Raw genomic sequence first — 19,176 nt, 5'->3', positions numbered from 1 at the left:
TTGCGCACCACGACTGTTAGTCAATTAAACTTATATGAAAAAATGAATCGATGCTGCAGAACTCCATACACAAGATTTGCGCATCCCTAAACTACATCCCTTCACACAAACAACGGGGTGTCGAATTGCACCAGCATCTCAACCACGACGACATTGTCCTCTCGGAACTCCCTAACCTGCAACTGCATGCAGATCCAACTCGTGTCTTCTAACGACCACTAGCAAATGCCGTTTACCAACATGAATCTTACAATAGTCCGATACCGCGTACAATGATGCTTCTACAATAGCGAAGTAATAATCAGCCATAGCGGTTGCGCTTCAGTGACCGTCTTTCCAGAATCAGTGTTCTTGCAACTCGACTGGCTGCAGGTTAGCCAGCCTTATCGAGATGAATACCAGGGTGACGCACGCAACCCGCCACTACGGAATTTGACGACTGCGATCGATGCGGTTACGGCATATCGTCAAACTACCGGAACAGGATACATCCCCGTTCCAAATTGGTTTCGCATCCCAGCCAGTTAAAAATATCGCTTGTGGTGACTGGGACACGATGTGACATATCGACTTCGCCTTTCGACACGCCTCCTAATTTTCACCGCTTGTCTATGTTATACGCCGTAATGATATGTAACATTAGTAGGCATTTTATATATTCATCCAACATAAAAACGCAATGTACAATGAGACGCTGCCTTACACTAGGTGTGCAGTGTAGGCCTACGCCTCTCATAGTCTCATCTATATATTCTAAGACAAGGTGGGTATCTGATTGAAAGACAAGTCGTTTCGACACCTTCATATCTTTCATTGCATCGCATTCTAGTTAAGTTTTGAATCGCTAATATTATTTATAAACTGAATGATCTACACAGGCCTGAAAGTGAACAACAATCACACCGCATAGTAATGTTTCATTTTATTCACTCCATTTCAATCGATCGCACGCATATTTCTGGACTGTCAATTACACTCCAGTCGCTTAGCGGTGCAGAACGGGTCGTCAACGTTATCACTCGTCCTTCGGATGCTTTCTCGTGACGAAACGCTCCGAAAAGAGCGCGTGGTTATCTCCAAACAGAACGGGCGTTCATACCAAAGTGCCGTCGTCAAGTCGTTGTCTCTCCACGCAATTCCTGTTCCGATCCAGCAATAATCTTATCACTGGTTTCTTATCGGCTTTCGGAGCATTCTGAAAGGGTAGAGGAATCCAATAATCAGACGTGGGCGGTAATTAAGTACTTCTACTTTTTCAAAGAACTAAGCGATTATAGTTGTGAAGTATTCAAGCATAACTGTTGCTTGCTTTGTACAACAACAAAGAAGAAAGAAGTTTCAGTAGTAAGTAAGTATTGAGTTGAGGATAATTGCGGTAAGAAAAGCATGATAGCCAAGGTATTTTCGAAGATTCTAGCTTTCAGGCTTTACACAATCTACTTCCACTTGGAGTTTCACACGCCTCGGAAGTCGCTAAATCTACTTGCAATTGAGTAGAATGTTACGCTGACTGCTTTTCATTGCCAAGAACACGAAAAATTGCGTCATCATTACTTGTCGCAGCATCAAGTCCAGCAAGGGCGGCGGCCGGAAATACAGCGGCACTTCCTTGGTCTCGCGACTTCGCGGCTCGAAATTGAGGAAGAGGTGTTCGTCGAGTTTCGGGATCAATCTCCAACCGTGGCGATTCGACTGCGGAATGGAACAACTAGTTCGATGCTAGCGCAGTAACGTGGTACGTAGAATGTACTCAATAGGGTTCTAGGTAAAATCTGACACCATACAGATACGATTCCAAGCCTAGTACCACGCACTACGACGGTGGTTCTGACTTTTTACAGCACAACACCTAAATCAGAGTTTGAACGATATCTCGCGACCCAATCTTCACACATTGACATTATTGCATTTCTGGTTCCAGTATGTTACGTTTTCACGGGCATGTATTAAATAGAAAAGGTGCAGAATAATGGTTCATTACAAAAAAGTCATTCATTCAGCGAGGTTTATGCCACATGACATGTATCCTTCATAGCATTACTCATGTACGACTCGTTTGTGTTGGGATCGATGAGCAATGCGTATATCAATGGTTTCCAACCTTTTCTATTCACGACCTCCTTACAGGGAAATAATTTGTAAGCACCAGTGAGCGAACTCCTGCATCATTGAAATCGGCGATCAAGTCCACACAATCCAGCAATGAAGTTCATTTCTATATATGAGTCACTAACACACAACATGCAGGAACAGGCAGGCCGAATTACCAAAGTAACACATATTAATTTATTTCTATTGGCATATCACGTATAGTGATACTAGGCTTCTAGACGCGCTAGGAACGGACTTTTTCCAATTTTATGTAATCGTTTAAATCACCGTAATATCAGATGTAACGGTGGAGGTGATATCTTCGAAAATTTCACACATCTATTAAACCAAGGGCGGGCAACATACAGCCCACGGGCCAAACCCAGCCCCTGGATAGTTTTCGCTCTTAGATGATAATGTGGAAGAGATAGTCCAATGTGAAATCATTGGCAAATTTTATGCGTCACTGAAGGAATCCAACTTTGCCAACCTGAGAAAGATGACCAAGACCATGAAACTACCTGTTCTGTTCGGGTCTCTACATATATTTGTGAGCAAACAAAATTTCGGCCATGAACATTAACAAGACAAAGCTGCCTTCCAATCTAACAGATGTTTACATGCAGCTTTTACTAATAAGGGTTTCTACGTCCAACATGCAGCCAAGAGTTCAAATAACTTGTTGACAACTTTGATCAACCACAGATGTTATTGAAGTACATTACGTTGAAGAATTCATTAAATACTGGTTTTGGTCTCAATGCTTCAAACTTGAAGTTAATGTATAGGTTGGTAAATACGCGATTAACGTATCAATTCAGAAATCCGGCCCATCAACTACTACATTTTCCCATACGAGGCCCACCGACTGGAGAAGTTGCCCGTGGGTACGGCCACGACCAACATTTTACCCCATCCTTTAAGAACCCCTGCACTATGACGTCATACACTGGAAGACCGAATTGTAATGTTCAGATGTGTACCTTTCAGACAATATAAAAGAAAATATTACCAGTTACATTTAGAAAAATATACGGTTGATTGTGATAGAAATATTAAAAATTGTTTTTTGTTGATGTCGGTGGATAATTTCGGTACTTTCACTTCTAATTGAGTACCAACAATGACTACTTTTCTCATCTCTGCCTAAAAGCGCCATAAACCCTAAAACAGTATTGCCGTGACGCGTCAGCCTACCCTGGGGATTTCTTTCTCGTATTCTTCACACCACCCTTTCCAAGTATGTATCCCCCACGCGACGCCGTAGTTGAATTCCTGAAGGGAAACCATTTAGAGACAGCTAGGATCAAGCTACACTTCCTGCAATCGTACGTGATCAGTCTGATCCACCAGCGCTCGCGTCACTCGCCAGAAAGTTGGAGGATCGCTCAAGCTCGGCATGTCTTGTTTGAACACCACGTACCGACCCACACCCCAGTCGGGAAGCTGCAGAAAAGTGAAAATTGCTTTGAAAGGGCCGGTTTACCTAGATATGGACATGACACCAACCGTCTTTAGTACTTGGAAGAGCAACTTCTCATTTTTTCTGTCTTCTTCGGACTTGAGGGGATGCATCGTGACTTTCGGATCATTGAAGATTTGACTTACGGGCTTGTCATATCGACTCGCTACATATTTCTAAATGGCAAAAACCATGCGTCAAAATTCTATCTTGACAGCCGACAGAACTCCGTGACCTGATTTGAGAAGAATAGCGACAGTAAGTGTTTTCAATTAATGAAATTACATGCTTTTCGAGCACAAATTGTTGTTGTGACACTTTATTGCTATTAGGGGAGCCTTGGTGTGAGACAGCCGGTCATTCATTACATGCCCCACGAGGCACGCGTTCATAACAACAGAATCTCTGTAAAGCAGTGATCAAACTGCAGTATTGTCTCTATCAATGTAACTGGCATTGTTTACTTCGTGGTCGCATGAAAGGTATATGCTTGGACACTTCAGGTCCATCTTACTGTTATGGCGTTATGACGAGTGGCACCCATATACTCGACTCAGAATGGAATCCCTCGGACACCGGTACTCTATTTTGCCCAGTCCTGATGACTTCATAATGATATCATTTGGTGGTATTCGGTGATGATTCCACACCTCAGAGTCCTAGCAGGGGCCCCATATATTGCACGCGACTCTCAAAGAAATAAAATTAAATGTCGCCATACCAATAGCTTCTTGTCGATGATCGCAGGCTTGTAACGCATCGTCAGGCCTATTCCAGATTCATAAAATACATTTACGCACAACCTAAAAAAAAGGCTTCAACTATGATTGCCCGATGTGAACTCGCAAACATACGAACTAATAAATCAGCATCAAGATCGCAACAAAATAATAAAAATATATAATGACAAATTGACAAACATGAACTAAGTCTACTATTTACGCTGAGCAGTTCTCCATTCTTCAAAATTCATTTCGTTAACGGTAATCCACGGCGTTTGGTGTTGCGCCGGCTGCTCGAACCATATTTTAACACAGTTACTTAGTCTTGCGCACTCTGCAGCAGCATGATCTGCGAGTAGCAATGCGTTTTTACAACGGGGATCAAAAGTCTGTAGAATCCGCGCTTCGCTATCACGACATTGCCGGAACAAATCCTTCAACTCCGACGTGGTGTTTTCAGTCCCAGTATCATCGATCAACGACTTTAAAATACTCAGCCTCCCAATGTCGGTTTTAACGTCCAAAATCTTTCTCCACGCCACGCTAGGCGGCACGTGTCCATATATTGATAGACGGCAGAGAGATTTTTGAAATGAAAATCTGCCGTTATCCTCCGACACATCGTTGTACCGGTGTATGGCCAGGTCCCTTATAGGTAGCAGCCCGTCTAAAGTCTCCACTTGACATAACCTGTCCATGTCGACGTGATTGAAAGCGCTCATACGCGACCGTAAAGCCGCTTGCGCGCCGGCGCATATACTACCCAAGCTGTCTCGCTTGGAACATACACTTGCAAGCCCGACTCTTTGCACTTGACGCTGGCGATCTTGTAAAGACGCCGTCGTGTTCGAATTCATACGCTTCGTTTCGAAGAGTTCCTTCTGATCTTCACGTATTGATTTCAATCCGGCAGCCAACATTTCTTTTAATACTGACACATGTTGCCTTGCTACACGTTTTCGTTGGATCTCATCGGCTATTCCAACCTTGCCGTCTCGTAACTTTTGCAAGCGAATCTTGCCTGTCGTTAAGCCTGCTTCGCGATCAAGGCTGTCGACAGCGCCACGCAGATTAGCAGGCTCGAATTCGTAAACCTCCTCCATCTTTTCAAGCACATCGCATCGAATTCTGGTGGCTTCCTTCATTTTTTCTCTATGCTCCCGCTCGTTCTGTGACAGTTTAGCGTAGTTACCGATACATTCCGTATTCCATAACTGTAACATGCCGTGCAGTGTCGTGGCGCCGTGCACACCATAACTTCGAGAACTTTCACGAATTTGACAACGTAACTCCGTCATTTCCTTATCTATATCAAAAGATTCGACGTCATTACGGACGTTGTTCACATGTTCTTCCAAAACCGTGATTAAGACCAAGGTCATGGTTTTCGGAGAGTAATTCTGTAGCAAATCTTTGATTATTGGATACACGGAACTTTTATCACTGCCGCAAGCAACTGCGTCTTTGACACGAGAAACTGCAGATCTCAGCAGTACGTCGCTAAATTGAGCATCGCGCTGCTCATTCCTAGAATATGTTTTACCAAGCTCTCTTATCCAATCCAGATAAGCCTTGCACCTCGATGTCTGCTCCGTCAAGAGTTCTTTGTAACTCTTGTGCATTTGGGATTTAATTTTCATTTTTTTCTCAGTATCTTTCGATTTTATGACGCGCTGATTGATAAATTGTACTTTTTCTCTTTTATCGGCAACTTGCGCTTTCAAGGAACGCACTTCGTCTCTCATTGCCTTTAATTTGCGTTTTCTGCATTGTAGTTCAACTATCTGTTCGTCTTGCTTTGCTCGCAAATTGTCAAGCTCAATGTCTTTCTTAACGGCGTCAACTTCGTCTTTAGGTCGTATGTGCGTCGCCATATTTTTCCACATCGTCGACATTGCGGTACCCTTACAGAAGGGTACGAAACCGGCCGATATTTTCTTGACATCAGCATTGTTCGCGTTCTGCAGTTTCATAGTTTCTTTCAACCATAGGGCAACATTGTGTGATGCGTTGTGAGCCTCTGCCGAGCTACTCGTCATTGTTTAACGTCGATGAGTTGCCGCTACTAAGATTGGAACTATAATTTAGGAGAGTTCTAACATAGCAACCTGAACGCCAAGACAAAAAAGAAATCAATGGAAACAATCACATGCAACGAACGCTCTAGACCTCTAAAAACCTGTAGCGCGAGACGGTTCCAGCACCTTCGAAAGACTTGTCGAAATATATAGGTAACTAGACAGAGTTCAAAAAGAAATTTGCACCTTACAAGATTACGCAAAATCACCACTTGTGTAGCATTGCTTTGCGGTACCATTGTAACGATCAAAGAAGTAATCTTTATTGTGGAATTTGGGACGTTAAATTCAATGGGGCAGAAGTCAAAAGCATCAGTAAGGCATACAAGCTTTTAGTGGTACGTAAACAATAAATTTAGCAAACGGATTCATTCATTAATCATTCGGTTCCATAAGTACAATGATAATGTCTCTACACAACTGGATGGATACAGATACCAGTGACGTACTGATTATGTCAAGACCAATTCGTTTTCGTCATAAAGAGGGATAATTACATTACATTACAACATATACTCAAAGTACATATCAAATCTCATAAACAAGCATCCAGAAAATCTACAATACATTTACCATACTGAATTATGCAGGTCCGTTTGCTATGATTACAGGGAGTATACCGGGTATGTTCAACTGAATTTTCTACGATCACAAACCAATGAATCACAATATAATACATATGATTTCATGAGACTCATATCAGAATAAAGAGATTCGGTAATATAGAGAAAATATTTCCATGCATGCATGTCAAGGAATATGAGAAATTATCTAAAATATTGATGGGTGTAAGCACGTTTCTAGGAACAATCGCCGTAAATAATTTATGTTGACGATTACTTTCTCAAAAATTTCAGAATAGAGCCAATACAGACAAAATTTCACAGTCACTGCCACACCATTAAGTTGCGAATATGTCAAAATTCCAGCACCAGAAGTGGATTGAATATGAAGAACAAAGCACAGTGTACAGAAAATTATTTCAAGACGGCGTTGGAATATACACCGACAACGACAATCATCACAGTACATACAGCCGAGCGATACAAACCTTAGTGGTTAATGAGAAATTCTACAAATATTTCATCCCAAACTTATTGCTCACTTACATTCACGGCTGTTACATGCAGTAAAATTAAGATTCGAACAGACACTCTATACGCTGCCATCAACTTGCACATGCAATGATGAAATGTCGCAATCGCGGTAGAATGACGATTTAACCAGAGCTCAAGTGACAGTCAACTTTCAGCACAGAATTCTAGGCACGTTGGAGCAATATCATGCTAAATACTGCACAGGGTGGTGTAATATAGGAAACGCTTTTTCAAAGATAATAGTACGGTATATGCGGTAAGCAGCATCACGTGGAAATCGTCATATACAGTTTACAAGTCTTGTCAACAGATGTGGCCGCAAATGCGTCGCCGTTTGGGTGCCATCTGCATTGAATAATTTTGTTGGTCGACTCGGTCAGCGTCTTCCAATGATGAAGATGAGACGACTTTGGATCGATTTCCGACAGCAGCCCTTGTACGTCAGTAACGACAACCGATCCGTCGTAGGAAGAGGAAAGTAAAAGCTCTCCGTAAACCGGATTGAATCTCACGCTACGGATTTCCTCACTGTGACATTTGTATTCCACTTCAACAGCTCTCTTTCTGATATCATACAAAGCGATTTTGGCACAATCCATACCCATCGCGAGGTAATCAACACGGTTGTCCACACATACACTGGTGGCAACGCACGGATTAGCACCGCCTACTTCAATGATCGACACGCAATGCGGAGTTCTGATATCCCACAACCGAATGGTTTTATCTTCCGACGTAGAGGCCAACATTTCACGGTGCCACGAGTACAATCCCAGAATTTGTCCGGAGTGACCGGCCAAACTGTGTACGTTACGTTCCTGCTTGCAATCAGTGATGTAAACCATCTGATCAACACCAGCGCTAGCTAGGCGGTTGCTGCTTTCATGCATGAAAGCTACGTCTCGGACGATACCTCTGTGCATGAGCGGTTCCGTAGGCTTGTCATCCAAGCTTTTTCCGAGTATATTAAATCCAGACAATTTCACTAATTTATCATTGGAGCCGGTTGCTATAAGCGTACCATCATCACTCCAAGCCGAGCAATACACGGATCCTTTATGGTAATTATTAGCTGTTGCAATAACTGTAGCAGAACTTGGTGATCTTTTTTTGACGATATCAACATCTCCGTCTTGTACAGCAGAATAGGTGATGACCTCTCTAGGAACGGAGCATATACGTAAGGTTTTGCTGTTACTACCGACAGCGTAAACCTGACCGCTCGGATGAAATGACATTGTCCTGATAGCATGAGTGTCTTCAAGTTTCTCCAGTTGGACGCATTGTAATTTGTTGAATGGCGGAGAACGTGGCGGGGAGTGACTAGATCGTGCTGAGCTGCTTTCTAAATCTGTTGATGTGGACAAGTCTGCTTTATGAAAGGTCCTTCCGGGTGAGGTTGAAGTTGGTTCCATTAGACGTCTTCTGATTTCGGCATGTTGCTTTTCTCTTTCTTCTATTTGCCGCAACAAGTCTTCTTTTTCTCTTTTTAACATTCTCTGCTCTGAAAGGAATTGTTCGTGCGATGAGTTAACATTAAAATCTGAGACTTTGGATGTGCCAGTAGCGGCAGAATCTGATACGTTTGGAGTCGGTGAATTAGTCTCTGGCTCAGTGCGAGCACTTTCGTTCATGCTGAAATCTCTGACTTCATTCGTCGATACGTCGGTGCCTTGTGTTTCAACTGGCTGGTCGAGGTTTTCTTTGGTCCAACCATTAAGCTTAATCAAGGGAGAGGCAGAAAAGATATCACTTTCGTTAGTCAGAGAAAGTGATGCATCTCCCGCGGATTGATCGACGGTCACACTGGTGGTGGGGTGTACGTTGTTATTGTTGTTAACATTGCGGCCGAAATCCGAAAATCTCATGGGGCCTGATTCGGAGAGAGTAGGATTTGATGGTGGTGTTTTTGTGTTATTAGATATCTGAAGACTTCTCGCGGCTGTAGGCTGTAAAATATGGTGTTCCGAATATTTCACAGTAGTAGCATTTGGAGACGCTCCAGAAGTACGAATGGATGGACTGTTTTTCATTGCATTTTCAGGCCTTACGATTCTTTCTGTCGTTACTTTCACTTTCTCTACCTGATACGGCTGTCTGTAGATATCTGTTTGTTTTAAAGAAAGAATCCAGAAGAGCACCGCAGCGTTGTATGACGGATCCGTACCACGATATTCAAGCGTGGAAGAACTCAAAGTCGGCAGGGACGAATTATTATTCACTTGAAGGGCTTTGTCCCGGCATCTCTTGCAGCATGCTTCCAAGAATAAGGAGTCAGTAACAACAGATTCCAATCTAGTGAAATTGGAAGTTGTGTATGTTCCATCAGCGCTCTGAGTGACAGGTTCGTAGTGGCCAAAAAACGGCCCCAGGGTCTTCAATATATCTTGAAAACATTGCAGTCTCGAGACACTGATTGTACCCGAATCGTTGAATTTCTTATTAACCGTTAATGCGCGTATCTGTAACATCTCCTCGTCAGAACATAACGGCCGAATTTCACTCATGATAGTCAACAATGCTTCCTTATCCTCGGAGGAGCAGCATTTATTCTGATTCATGGAATGAAGCACTTCAACGAACTTTTGTCTCAGGACAAGGAATTCAAGTCTTTTAGCCTCAGAAGCGTGAAGGTCTGTGAACGGCTCTAAATAAAATCGAACATTTTCCCACTCACCGCCGAGACACAAATTGCGAAGATATCGCGAATGTTCTGGCATCGAGCTGTCGGCATCGACTAATATTCCTGTTTCTCTTTCTAAAGCCAACGCGCTGTCCAACAGATTCTTCGCGTGAAGGTATTCCAAAACCATGCTAATGACATGCTCATCGTGCAGATTCACCTCCATCTTCACAAGGAGCTATACATGCACACCGTATACCTAGTAAAGCAACTATCGACAAGCCAGACATTCCATTACTTCTACAATATAGTAAACTAACGTAGTTTTCAAGAAAAGCGACATGGCTCGTTGAGTCCGCTGAGCTCAGTCAGCTGTAACGAGTAGCCACTACTGATCTATAAAAATCAGTAGCGTTATTAGCAAGGACTGGGGTTTGAAAAATTGAACTGAAAATTATAGTCCTTCACTAACAACATAATTTAAATGAACAAGGCAGAGCCTACATAAAGGTATCGAGTCCAACATATTTTATCCTGTATTCAGTGAAATTACGGGCGCTATTTTGTGGAACTATCTCTAGAGTTTTGTGAATCGCATATTGGTAGCTTTCACCCTTACTCAACGTACACTTATAGCAGTGGTTCCAAAACTGTGGTACGCGTACGCATCTTAACCGCAAGTGGTATGCGAGTAACTTTAGCTATGTATTTTGTCATGTAGTTAGGTTGGATGAAAATAAAGACTCTCTCTCTCTCTAGAGCAGGGGTGGGCAAACTTTTGAGCTCGCGGGCCGCATTCAACATCTAAATCCATTCGCGGGCCGCACTATATAAAATTGGGATTATAAACCAAAACGCAATATTGGTATTTGATAATATAGTGAGGACATGGAGATAATATATGTGGTTATTTAAAACAAACGAAACATTGCTTTGATGATATCGTACTCGCGTCAGAAACACAGTGGCGAGATTTCATCGGCTAGTCGACCTCAATAACCAATTTGTCAAAACTATAGAGATGAAAGTCTGTTAGAACCGGATTGAAATTTAAGTCTGTGAGCAGCGATCTGTTCATAGATTTACTGATTCCACTTTTGGCTCAGTTCCAGGACTCACAATGCTGACAGCATCATAACCATGTTAGCTTCAAACACACTTCTACTATGTGTAGATAAAATATAGATTCCTCAATTCTACGCATACCGAGAACGAATCTACCTAAGACACGCGCAAATCGTTTTTATAAGCACATCACTGAGATAATTAAAACTGTAGTGGCCAATCTGAAATCCCACTCGTGATCCGAATTATGTCAATCTCGTTTAGGATTTCTGTGATGTTTAGCAGTTGAAACCTATCAAACTGTGTGGGCCTTGAGATCGAGCTGTCGCGCAAGAAATTAAACATAAAAGTTATAATAGGAAGTATTTACCTTAGAACAGTGGCTCCCAAACTTGTTAAGCCTCCCCCCCCCCCCTTTATGATGGTGAAACGCAAACCTAACGGATAGTTTGATGGCATGGAAGGTTACGACTGTGGAGGAGAGATTTTTAACTATGAAATTCATACTAAATACAGAGCAATGATTATGAATTGGATTACAATCGCGCGAAGCGCGAAAATTTTTTCATTCGAGCTCAGCTTCGCGCCCCCTTCAGATGCCTTCACACCCCCAAGGAGGGGGTGCACCCCAGTTTGGTAACCATTGTCGTAAAATTATAATGGTGAAATATACTAAGAAAAACTTTAATCAAGTCCCTACATTAATTCGATATTTAGTATATATTTTATCAATATTTTTAAAAAAGTTCCTTTCGACTCTCGCGGGCCGCACAGAACGGTGTTGCGGGCCGCATGCGGCCCGCGGGCCGTAGTTTGCCCACCCCTGCTCTAAAGTTACCACCATACGACCTCCTTTAGGAAGATTTGTCCTCCTTTTTCGGTAAATCGAAAATGTCCTCCGAGAACGCCCAAATGTCATCCTCTTTGGCAATCCGTCCTCCGTTATAGCTTTGACAGCCAGGCGATCGCACAGGCAGAACCAAAAATACGCCATGACAAAAATAATGTGGGATCTTGACGTTCATCGTGTGTTTCGGGAGTCGAGTTGTATAAATTACCTTTTTTCAGTCAACGCAACAATATTTCCCGTAAATACCCTAAAATCACCTCTTTTCTCGCCCGATATTATATATTTAGTCAAAAGTGTCCCCTTTTCCGGATCTCAAAACATGGTAACATTACTTTAGCCAATATATAAATGCATTGAAAATATGTTAGGTAGATCAAGATTTCAATTTCGCTTTGTATCTGGGTAGCGCTGGGTCTACCAAAAGCCAAAAGTAGACTGTACGTATATCGTAGCCTACAAGTGACGCAACGCAGGGAAACTTCGTGTTCCCAGTTACTGAGAATTGACCTAATGTCACAAGAAATCGAGTATGTTCGAATGCTCGCCGTACAATTACGACCCGTGGTTGACGACTTGAGAGTAGTAGCCTATATTAATCAGACAACCACATTGGCCAACACGTAAATAAGAGACCGTTCCATCAATTCCTACGCTGTAAGTTTTAGCATGGCATACGGATTGACTTTGTGCCGTACCGAATTACTGATGCGTGTGGTAGTTTACCCAAACATGTTATGTATTGCTATCAAAGATATGGGTATATTGGAAATCACATAGCCATCAAATAAATCATGAAATCAGGCTAAAAAATTACTACACCACGGAAAGGATGAAAAGATATTTTATTTGATAGAACAAAAGCAGGACTATGACATGCACTGTTGAGAACTTTGACAGTAACAGTGTAACACAATAGCGACAGCAGTTGTCTCACTCTTGAAGTCTCGAGCAACACGATTAAAACACTCATGTCTATCCAACTGTATAGTTACGTATAGTGTTACCACATTAATGTTTAGTGTACTCAAATGCTCATTGTAAATTTTTTTACTGGATACATGGTGTGAAAAGCAAAATCCGAAGATCAACCGATTTCAATTGATTCACAAATTCATCAAGTTATCACAAGTCATTATGGGAAATCCACAACAGTGGAAGTAAAATCAGAAACATACGAATAACTTCAAGTCCCCATTTAGAGTTCAGCAATCGCTCTCTACGAACAGACTAGACATGAACTGTGCTATGTCTTCTGCTTGATATTTGTTGAAGTTCACGAGACGAATTTCTCTCAAATATTTGGCGTTGCCTTTCGCTATTGCATCACGTAGCTCACCGACGCTTGCCATCATCGCTTTGCAGAACACATGAATGGGAACGCCATAGATTCCTGAAAATGCAAACAGCGATATTTTTATTATCAAATCTCAAGTGCTAAATGTAGTTTATAAATGATACCTTCTTCTTCCATGCGGACAAGGGGCCAAGGCGGCGGAAATAAGCAGAGGTGGTCAGTAACGAAGCAATTCTATGTTTGCCGAGTACTCTAGTAAATGCGACTACTTTCAGCACTCGATCAAGAGGATGTTTGTAGACTACTTCCAACTCTATTTACTGACTATTTACACTTTGAATTCTGAAGAGTAAAACGAAGAGAACGTGAAATTATCATCACAACAGCATTAAACAGAATTGGTAGCAAAGTAAATTAATATATATTCAAAGTTTGCACCTACTTGCAGTGCCATTTAGACATATTGTGCCAGTCGCGAAGATACATCTTGCAATTTTAAAAGTAGCCAGCCCCGACTAAGTGTTGGAAGTGTGCGACACCTCAAACAAATGTACTTCTTGAGATTACATACCGAGTGCTTCTTAGACCTTCAATTTTCTATTTCCACTTGAAGTAATTTTGACAGGTCTTGGAATTGCTACTTCACTTGTAAGTGAGAGTCTGAGAGATACTTGAAAGGATTACTAATACTGAAGTATCTACTTCGACCAACCTGCACGGGGTATCGGTGGTCAGGTTATCATGATGAAATAAGAGCATTGCTAATGGATAACAATGACCACTAGAAGAAGATAAAGGACAGAGATATGTGACAAAGTCGAAATTGAAAAAATGTGGGCACAATAGAGAAAGAGCGCACCTTTCTAAAAAATCTATCAATCACCTGTGCCCATGGCTGGCATACTGATCGTGTGAAATTTCTGTTGGTCGGCTGCCATAAATACTTGGAGGCATAAAAAGTTCATTCTCTGCTGGCAATCATGTTCATTCGCGCATTCGTGATATTTGGGAGCAACTGCATGTAGGACGCTGAAAATGAATGAAACATCAGAATGTTGAAAATGACAGTTCCTTTTCAACTCTAGTATATAATACCAAGTAGGACCTTGGCTACCACGAGTCAGCAGCGAATCTGATCCCTCATACAACGAGCAATAAATTTTCTCTGTGGGATGTGAAACATGACATAACTCACAAATACCACTTCTTAGCAAGTACAACGGAAGATACAAACATAACAGCATTGGGATTAGGCTAGAAAATTCGTAGTTCACGATGCACTCAACATCTCATAGTAAATAATGAAATGGGACTTTTCTTCCTCGTCTTTGTAGTGGACCAAAAACGATTTTGAAATGAGCTCTTGAGAAATAGAAAAATCAGATACAGATAAGCACAAACTACGTGGAATAGCTGTTCCATTGTGGCATAATGACAAGTTATGACGTCACAAAGTCAACTATCAGAGAAGGGGAAAAGGCACAATTTGCATATGCATAAAGATGGCGATAATTTCTTGACATCCCCATCTGCCTGTTGCGATTATTGATAAAACATACCTCTCACAATTGAGCTTGCCGCATGCCTCCGTCATTACAACTTCCCCGGGATCAAGAGGCCGGTAGTTTCTCTCCTTCATCAAGTCTTGACATCGTCGTCGAAATTGGCGACCTCCAGCGTCAAAAATAGCACCAGTCACACCACCACCGTCATGTAGATCTGCATTAGCCGCATTTACAATTGCCTTTACTTTCTGGTCTACTATATTGCCTTGCAGTACCCTGAGCTGTAAATTCTCATTATGGAAGGGATAGCAAGCAAGTTCGTGCGAGTTTTCTGGCTTGCTACGATTCTTGATTTCACTTCCACAGTTCCCTTCAGATGGGGCTGCCAATAGAGTTTGCCAAAATATACCAACAGCGTCCTCACAGTCATCCTTGATGGATGATATGAAGACAAATTCGATCGTTCCATCAGCCTCCCGTGACATTTCATTCATATAAACATTGCCGTATCTCTTTCGCACTGTCTCAATGGCATGGTTGATCATATTTTCATCTGTATTGGCAATCGAACAAGTTTTTCTGGTGTGGCCGGTCTTCGCAGTCTCGAAAAAGTCTTTCATTTTCGCATGGGCTTCCACGATTTTATCAGAATTCATAAAGCGTAATGTCGTCTTGTAATCCTTCTCGCCCACCCATTCTATGCCGTAGTCTTCCCTGAAATAGATATTATGTGAGTGGGTGTAGGCTTTTGATATTGCAAATGGAACCATGTCACAATGAATCACAATCCAATCGGACAATTATATTAGCACAGCGGTTCCCGAAGTGGATGCCAGCACCACGCTGAGAGAGTTGTTGAAGGGGGTACTAGCTACAAATTCAGCGATTGGGGGCAATGAGAGTAAATGTGGGCATTTTGTGGAACTGTTTGAGAAATCCGTAAATTAATAGCGCTCTCTGTACGCCAAAATCAGATTTAAAATTTTGTGGTCACATCATTTGCGGTTGCACAAGGCACACTTAATCAAAAGTTGTCACCAACGCTCTTTGCAGATGTTCATTGTTATGAAACATTGAGTGTTATAACTAATCAAACAATCAACAAAAGAACAAACAGACTTGTTAATTAGTGGCACTTATCGAGTGTAAGCTATCAGCACGCATTCAAACACATGTACAAGGCCGATAAAATTTTAGGCGCATATCGAAGCAAAACGAAGTATGAAGATTTGAAACAGAAATAGCCTTGTACTAGAAATAGTAAAAAAACGTGACTCTGACATACGGCACAGAACGTATGCCAGGCTGCCAACAACTTGGTTAAACACGAAAAGTCAAACCAAACAACTTTTTGTCTGGAGTAGGTTTGATATCTGGTTTGCGGTCCAGGAGGGCATTGCGTGAAAAAAGTTTTGGAAACGCAGTATTAGCATAATGCCACCAAGGCTACCTCTAGACAAGTAGAGTGTCATCACACCACTTGTCAAATACAACAACTCACACTATGACCAATTTAACCAGGAGCATCTGCTACAACTAGAGTAGTGGTTCTCAAACTGGGGGGCATGAAGGCATCTGATGGGGAGAGCGAAGCTGCGTTCAACTGGAAAAATTTTTCGTGCTGGGCGCGATTTACCTCCATTCAAACTTTGTTGCTCTGTGTATAGTTTGAATTTCATATTTGTTAATTCTCTCATCAACAGTCATAACCTTACATGCCATCAAACTATTTGTTGGGATTGCTAGCATTCTCGTTGCATTTTGTGATATGGCAATGAGGGGGCGCGAAATTGTTCACTATCAGAATGGGGGCGTGTCTAAAAATGTTCGAGAACCACTGCTAGTGGAACGTGCCCCTAAACTCTTTAAACTTCGATAAAGATATGAAATAGAGAATAAATTACATCAAGGCTTTTAAGCTTTCCCCGTCTGTAAGTTTGATGCAGCCCCATGTATGGCGATCGACAGAGATTTTGTCATCTGCTTCAGTTTGAAGTTCTGATATGAATAAAACTTAAAATATATAAGTTACAAGAATTTCCACAAATTTCTAGCACCAAACCTTGCTGATGCTGATTACCGCTATTATCAACGGCTAAGGAGTTGAAGTTTACTTGAGGCTGTGTCAATTCAGATTCTGATGGTGGACATTCATCTTTGGAGTGGTTTTGCGTCGAAAGTAGGATGTCAGTGATATTGGTTGAACTGCCTGCTTCATCTTAAAATGTCAAAGCTGCTGCCAGACAAGGGAATGGGAAACCGAGGTAGCACTACGGGCATTTTACTCACTTACGGTATGTATATACGTAGGACCTTGATAGCTTCCACACCCTAAATAACATCCACTTGCATGAATATAACTTTATTAGTTACACGAGCTTTCGGAGCTCTGCTCCTACATCAGGTGTTAAAGCAAAAGTAATGCAAAAAGAGCAAGGATATTGTAAATCAGTTATGCGTACATGCTGAAGAAGATTATTACTGACGTGAATTGGCATACTCATATCGCAGGCAAAAGAGTTTATGGGTGGTGAAGTCGATGCTAAACGACAATTGAAAACCAACACCACACAACAAATGATTTGGTACTGACAGGAGAGTCAATGCATTTTGTTTCGATACAATGTTGCATGGAAAGATCCAGCTTTATATCAAGGTAACTTTTCTGCAATTATTTGGCTCAAGGCGGAGCTGTTACATGACAGCTAGTATTTCTCTATGTAAAATTTGTTGCCAGAGATCAACCACACAAGGTTTGGAGGGGTTAATTGGTGCTCTTCCATCAGATACAAGTAAACCCAGTACCGTACCATCATAACCACAAACCCGTATAACCATTAGGCTTGTGACAATATCAGCATTTGTAAGGATTGCCGAGTTTAGCCGAAATCAATTTATAGCATTTGCAGTGGGTCAGACACCATTTTTGTTAGCCTGTCAACACACATAATTTGACCGTCGGCAATAGTCAATGACATGCGCACGTGCCACAGAAACTGATTCTATACTGGAAAGTAGTCTAGTGCTGGAAAAGGTAAGCTAGAAATTCTTGTCAATTTCTAACTTTGATTGTAATGTCTTAATTGGTTGCTTACCTGTTTCATTGTGCTGAGGATTGTTTTGCTCTTCACAGAATTGTTTTGCGGCCAAGTCATCCAACATTTTTTTTGCTGCCGATATTTTGTAATAATCACCTGTTTCACATATAGCATAACGATCTATGTTATGAGCAGGATGTATCATCAATAATAGTCTGAATCGTTTTTAAAGAAATACAATGAAATAAATTTCATATCATTCATCACAAGAAAAAGCATGCATATATAGTATGGCCGTGCCTATTCTTCATTTGATATCTTGACTCAGATTAGACAATGTTCTTACCTGTCATGCAGTACTTTTCTTCATCAATGGTAATATCATATTCTTCTAAAATATCATCCCACTTATCATTCGTGAAACATGATTTCAAGTTTTTATAAATCACAGGACTTATTTCCATTGACCCATGCCCCAAAATCTGAAAAGGTATAAGAGAGATAGATAGATATGGGTGATATATTCATACATTCATAGACAACAGCATACATACTTCTTCAAATTTAGTTATTTCCAAAGAAACAATTACGTTGCCTTTGATCTTGATCTGAGCCTGTCTTTCTATCAGTGACTCGACCCCTCAAAGTTGGAAAATGAAAAACAATACAGGAATCAAAAATTTTAGTCAATCAACCAGTCACTCATTAAATTTTTTTATCAATTCAAGACACCATATGCGATATAATGTCATGTATCAAGTATCACTGTATCAGAAGAACCCAATAGATTAGGAATGCCATTGCAAACTTACATTTCCTTTCTTCGAACTCGACGACGGCTACGTTTCGACCTCGATACTCGTACGGATATATTACGGATTTCATGTCATCTCCGCCGTTGTTGGATTTACCAAAATATTTGGTTAACTGATCTCGCGAAATATTATATTCTTTGTTGACGGTCACTGCAATCCTATGCGAGCAGGGTTCGTGCGTCAGATTTACGACCGTGTCTCCCATCGCGGTCACTTACACACTATCCAGCCCGGTTCCCCTTTTTCAACGGCGAGCAATATCAGTGATAGTGAATGATTAATCGTAGCGCTCGGCTACGGTTTCTCATTTTGCATCAGTTTGGAGCTATGTTTACTCAATTTCTCGCGCAAATTTTTGGGGAATTCCCCAAACCGAGAGAAAGATTGCTACAGGTAGACATAAAATAGGAAGGGGGTTCAGTGAAAAGTTTAAATTTATAAAATCAATAACGCTTCTGCATATTTCATGTTCAATTCCATCATATTACCGTCATGCCTTTCTCGAACACTCACGTAGCTGCGTACAAACGTTTTCG

At 41.5% G+C, this 19,176-nt stretch overlaps 4 protein-coding genes across 4 annotated transcripts; all 4 read right to left on the bottom strand.

The window, feature by feature from the left end:
- Positions 1 to 907: 907 nt before the first annotated feature.
- LOC145446422 (small ribosomal subunit protein mS34-like) lies at positions 908 to 4,461 on the bottom strand. The gene is made up of 6 exons (XM_080324710.1): positions 4,275 to 4,461; positions 3,601 to 3,729; positions 3,424 to 3,537; positions 3,289 to 3,366; positions 1,555 to 1,692; positions 908 to 1,195 (listed from the first exon to the last, which is right to left on the bottom strand). Exons 1-6 carry the CDS (start codon positions 4,311 to 4,313, stop codon positions 1,094 to 1,096), a joined length of 600 nt encoding a protein of 199 aa, XP_080180836.1. The 5' UTR covers positions 4,314 to 4,461; the 3' UTR covers positions 908 to 1,093.
- LOC145446412 (uncharacterized) lies at positions 4,357 to 6,318 on the bottom strand. Its single transcript, XM_080324699.1, has one exon. The coding sequence runs from the start codon at positions 6,312 to 6,314 to the stop codon at positions 4,488 to 4,490; it is 1,827 nt and encodes a 608-aa protein (XP_080180825.1). The 5' UTR covers positions 6,315 to 6,318; the 3' UTR covers positions 4,357 to 4,487.
- A 65-nt stretch (positions 6,319 to 6,383) lies between these two features.
- Positions 6,384 to 10,405, bottom strand: LOC145446407 (WD repeat-containing protein 47-like). The gene is made up of 2 exons (XM_080324694.1): positions 6,599 to 10,405; positions 6,384 to 6,539 (listed from the first exon to the last, which is right to left on the bottom strand). Exon 1 carries the CDS (start codon positions 10,297 to 10,299, stop codon positions 7,717 to 7,719), a length of 2,583 nt encoding a protein of 860 aa, XP_080180820.1. The 5' UTR covers positions 10,300 to 10,405; the 3' UTR covers positions 6,384 to 6,539; positions 6,599 to 7,716.
- Positions 10,406 to 12,811: 2,406 nt separating this feature from the next.
- Positions 12,812 to 18,976, bottom strand: LOC145446879 (uncharacterized). Its single transcript, XM_080325251.1, has 9 exons — positions 18,638 to 18,976; positions 18,380 to 18,465; positions 18,172 to 18,307; positions 17,883 to 17,981; positions 16,850 to 17,005; positions 16,692 to 16,785; positions 14,842 to 15,501; positions 14,166 to 14,311; positions 12,812 to 13,378 (listed from the first exon to the last, which is right to left on the bottom strand). The coding sequence occupies exons 1-9, from the start codon at positions 18,843 to 18,845 to the stop codon at positions 13,191 to 13,193; spliced, it is 1,773 nt and encodes a 590-aa protein (XP_080181377.1). The 5' UTR covers positions 18,846 to 18,976; the 3' UTR covers positions 12,812 to 13,190.
- Between the last annotated feature and the right edge of the window lie 200 nt (positions 18,977 to 19,176).

This window comes from Botryllus schlosseri, chromosome 9 (genome assembly GCF_051294905.1).
Source record: "Botryllus schlosseri isolate E-star chromosome 9, Bs_hap1, whole genome shotgun sequence".
Taxonomy (NCBI): domain Eukaryota; kingdom Metazoa; phylum Chordata; class Ascidiacea; order Stolidobranchia; family Styelidae; genus Botryllus; species Botryllus schlosseri.
Note: the sequence above shows the minus strand (reverse complement) of the source record. Positions and strands in the feature narration are given on the sequence as shown.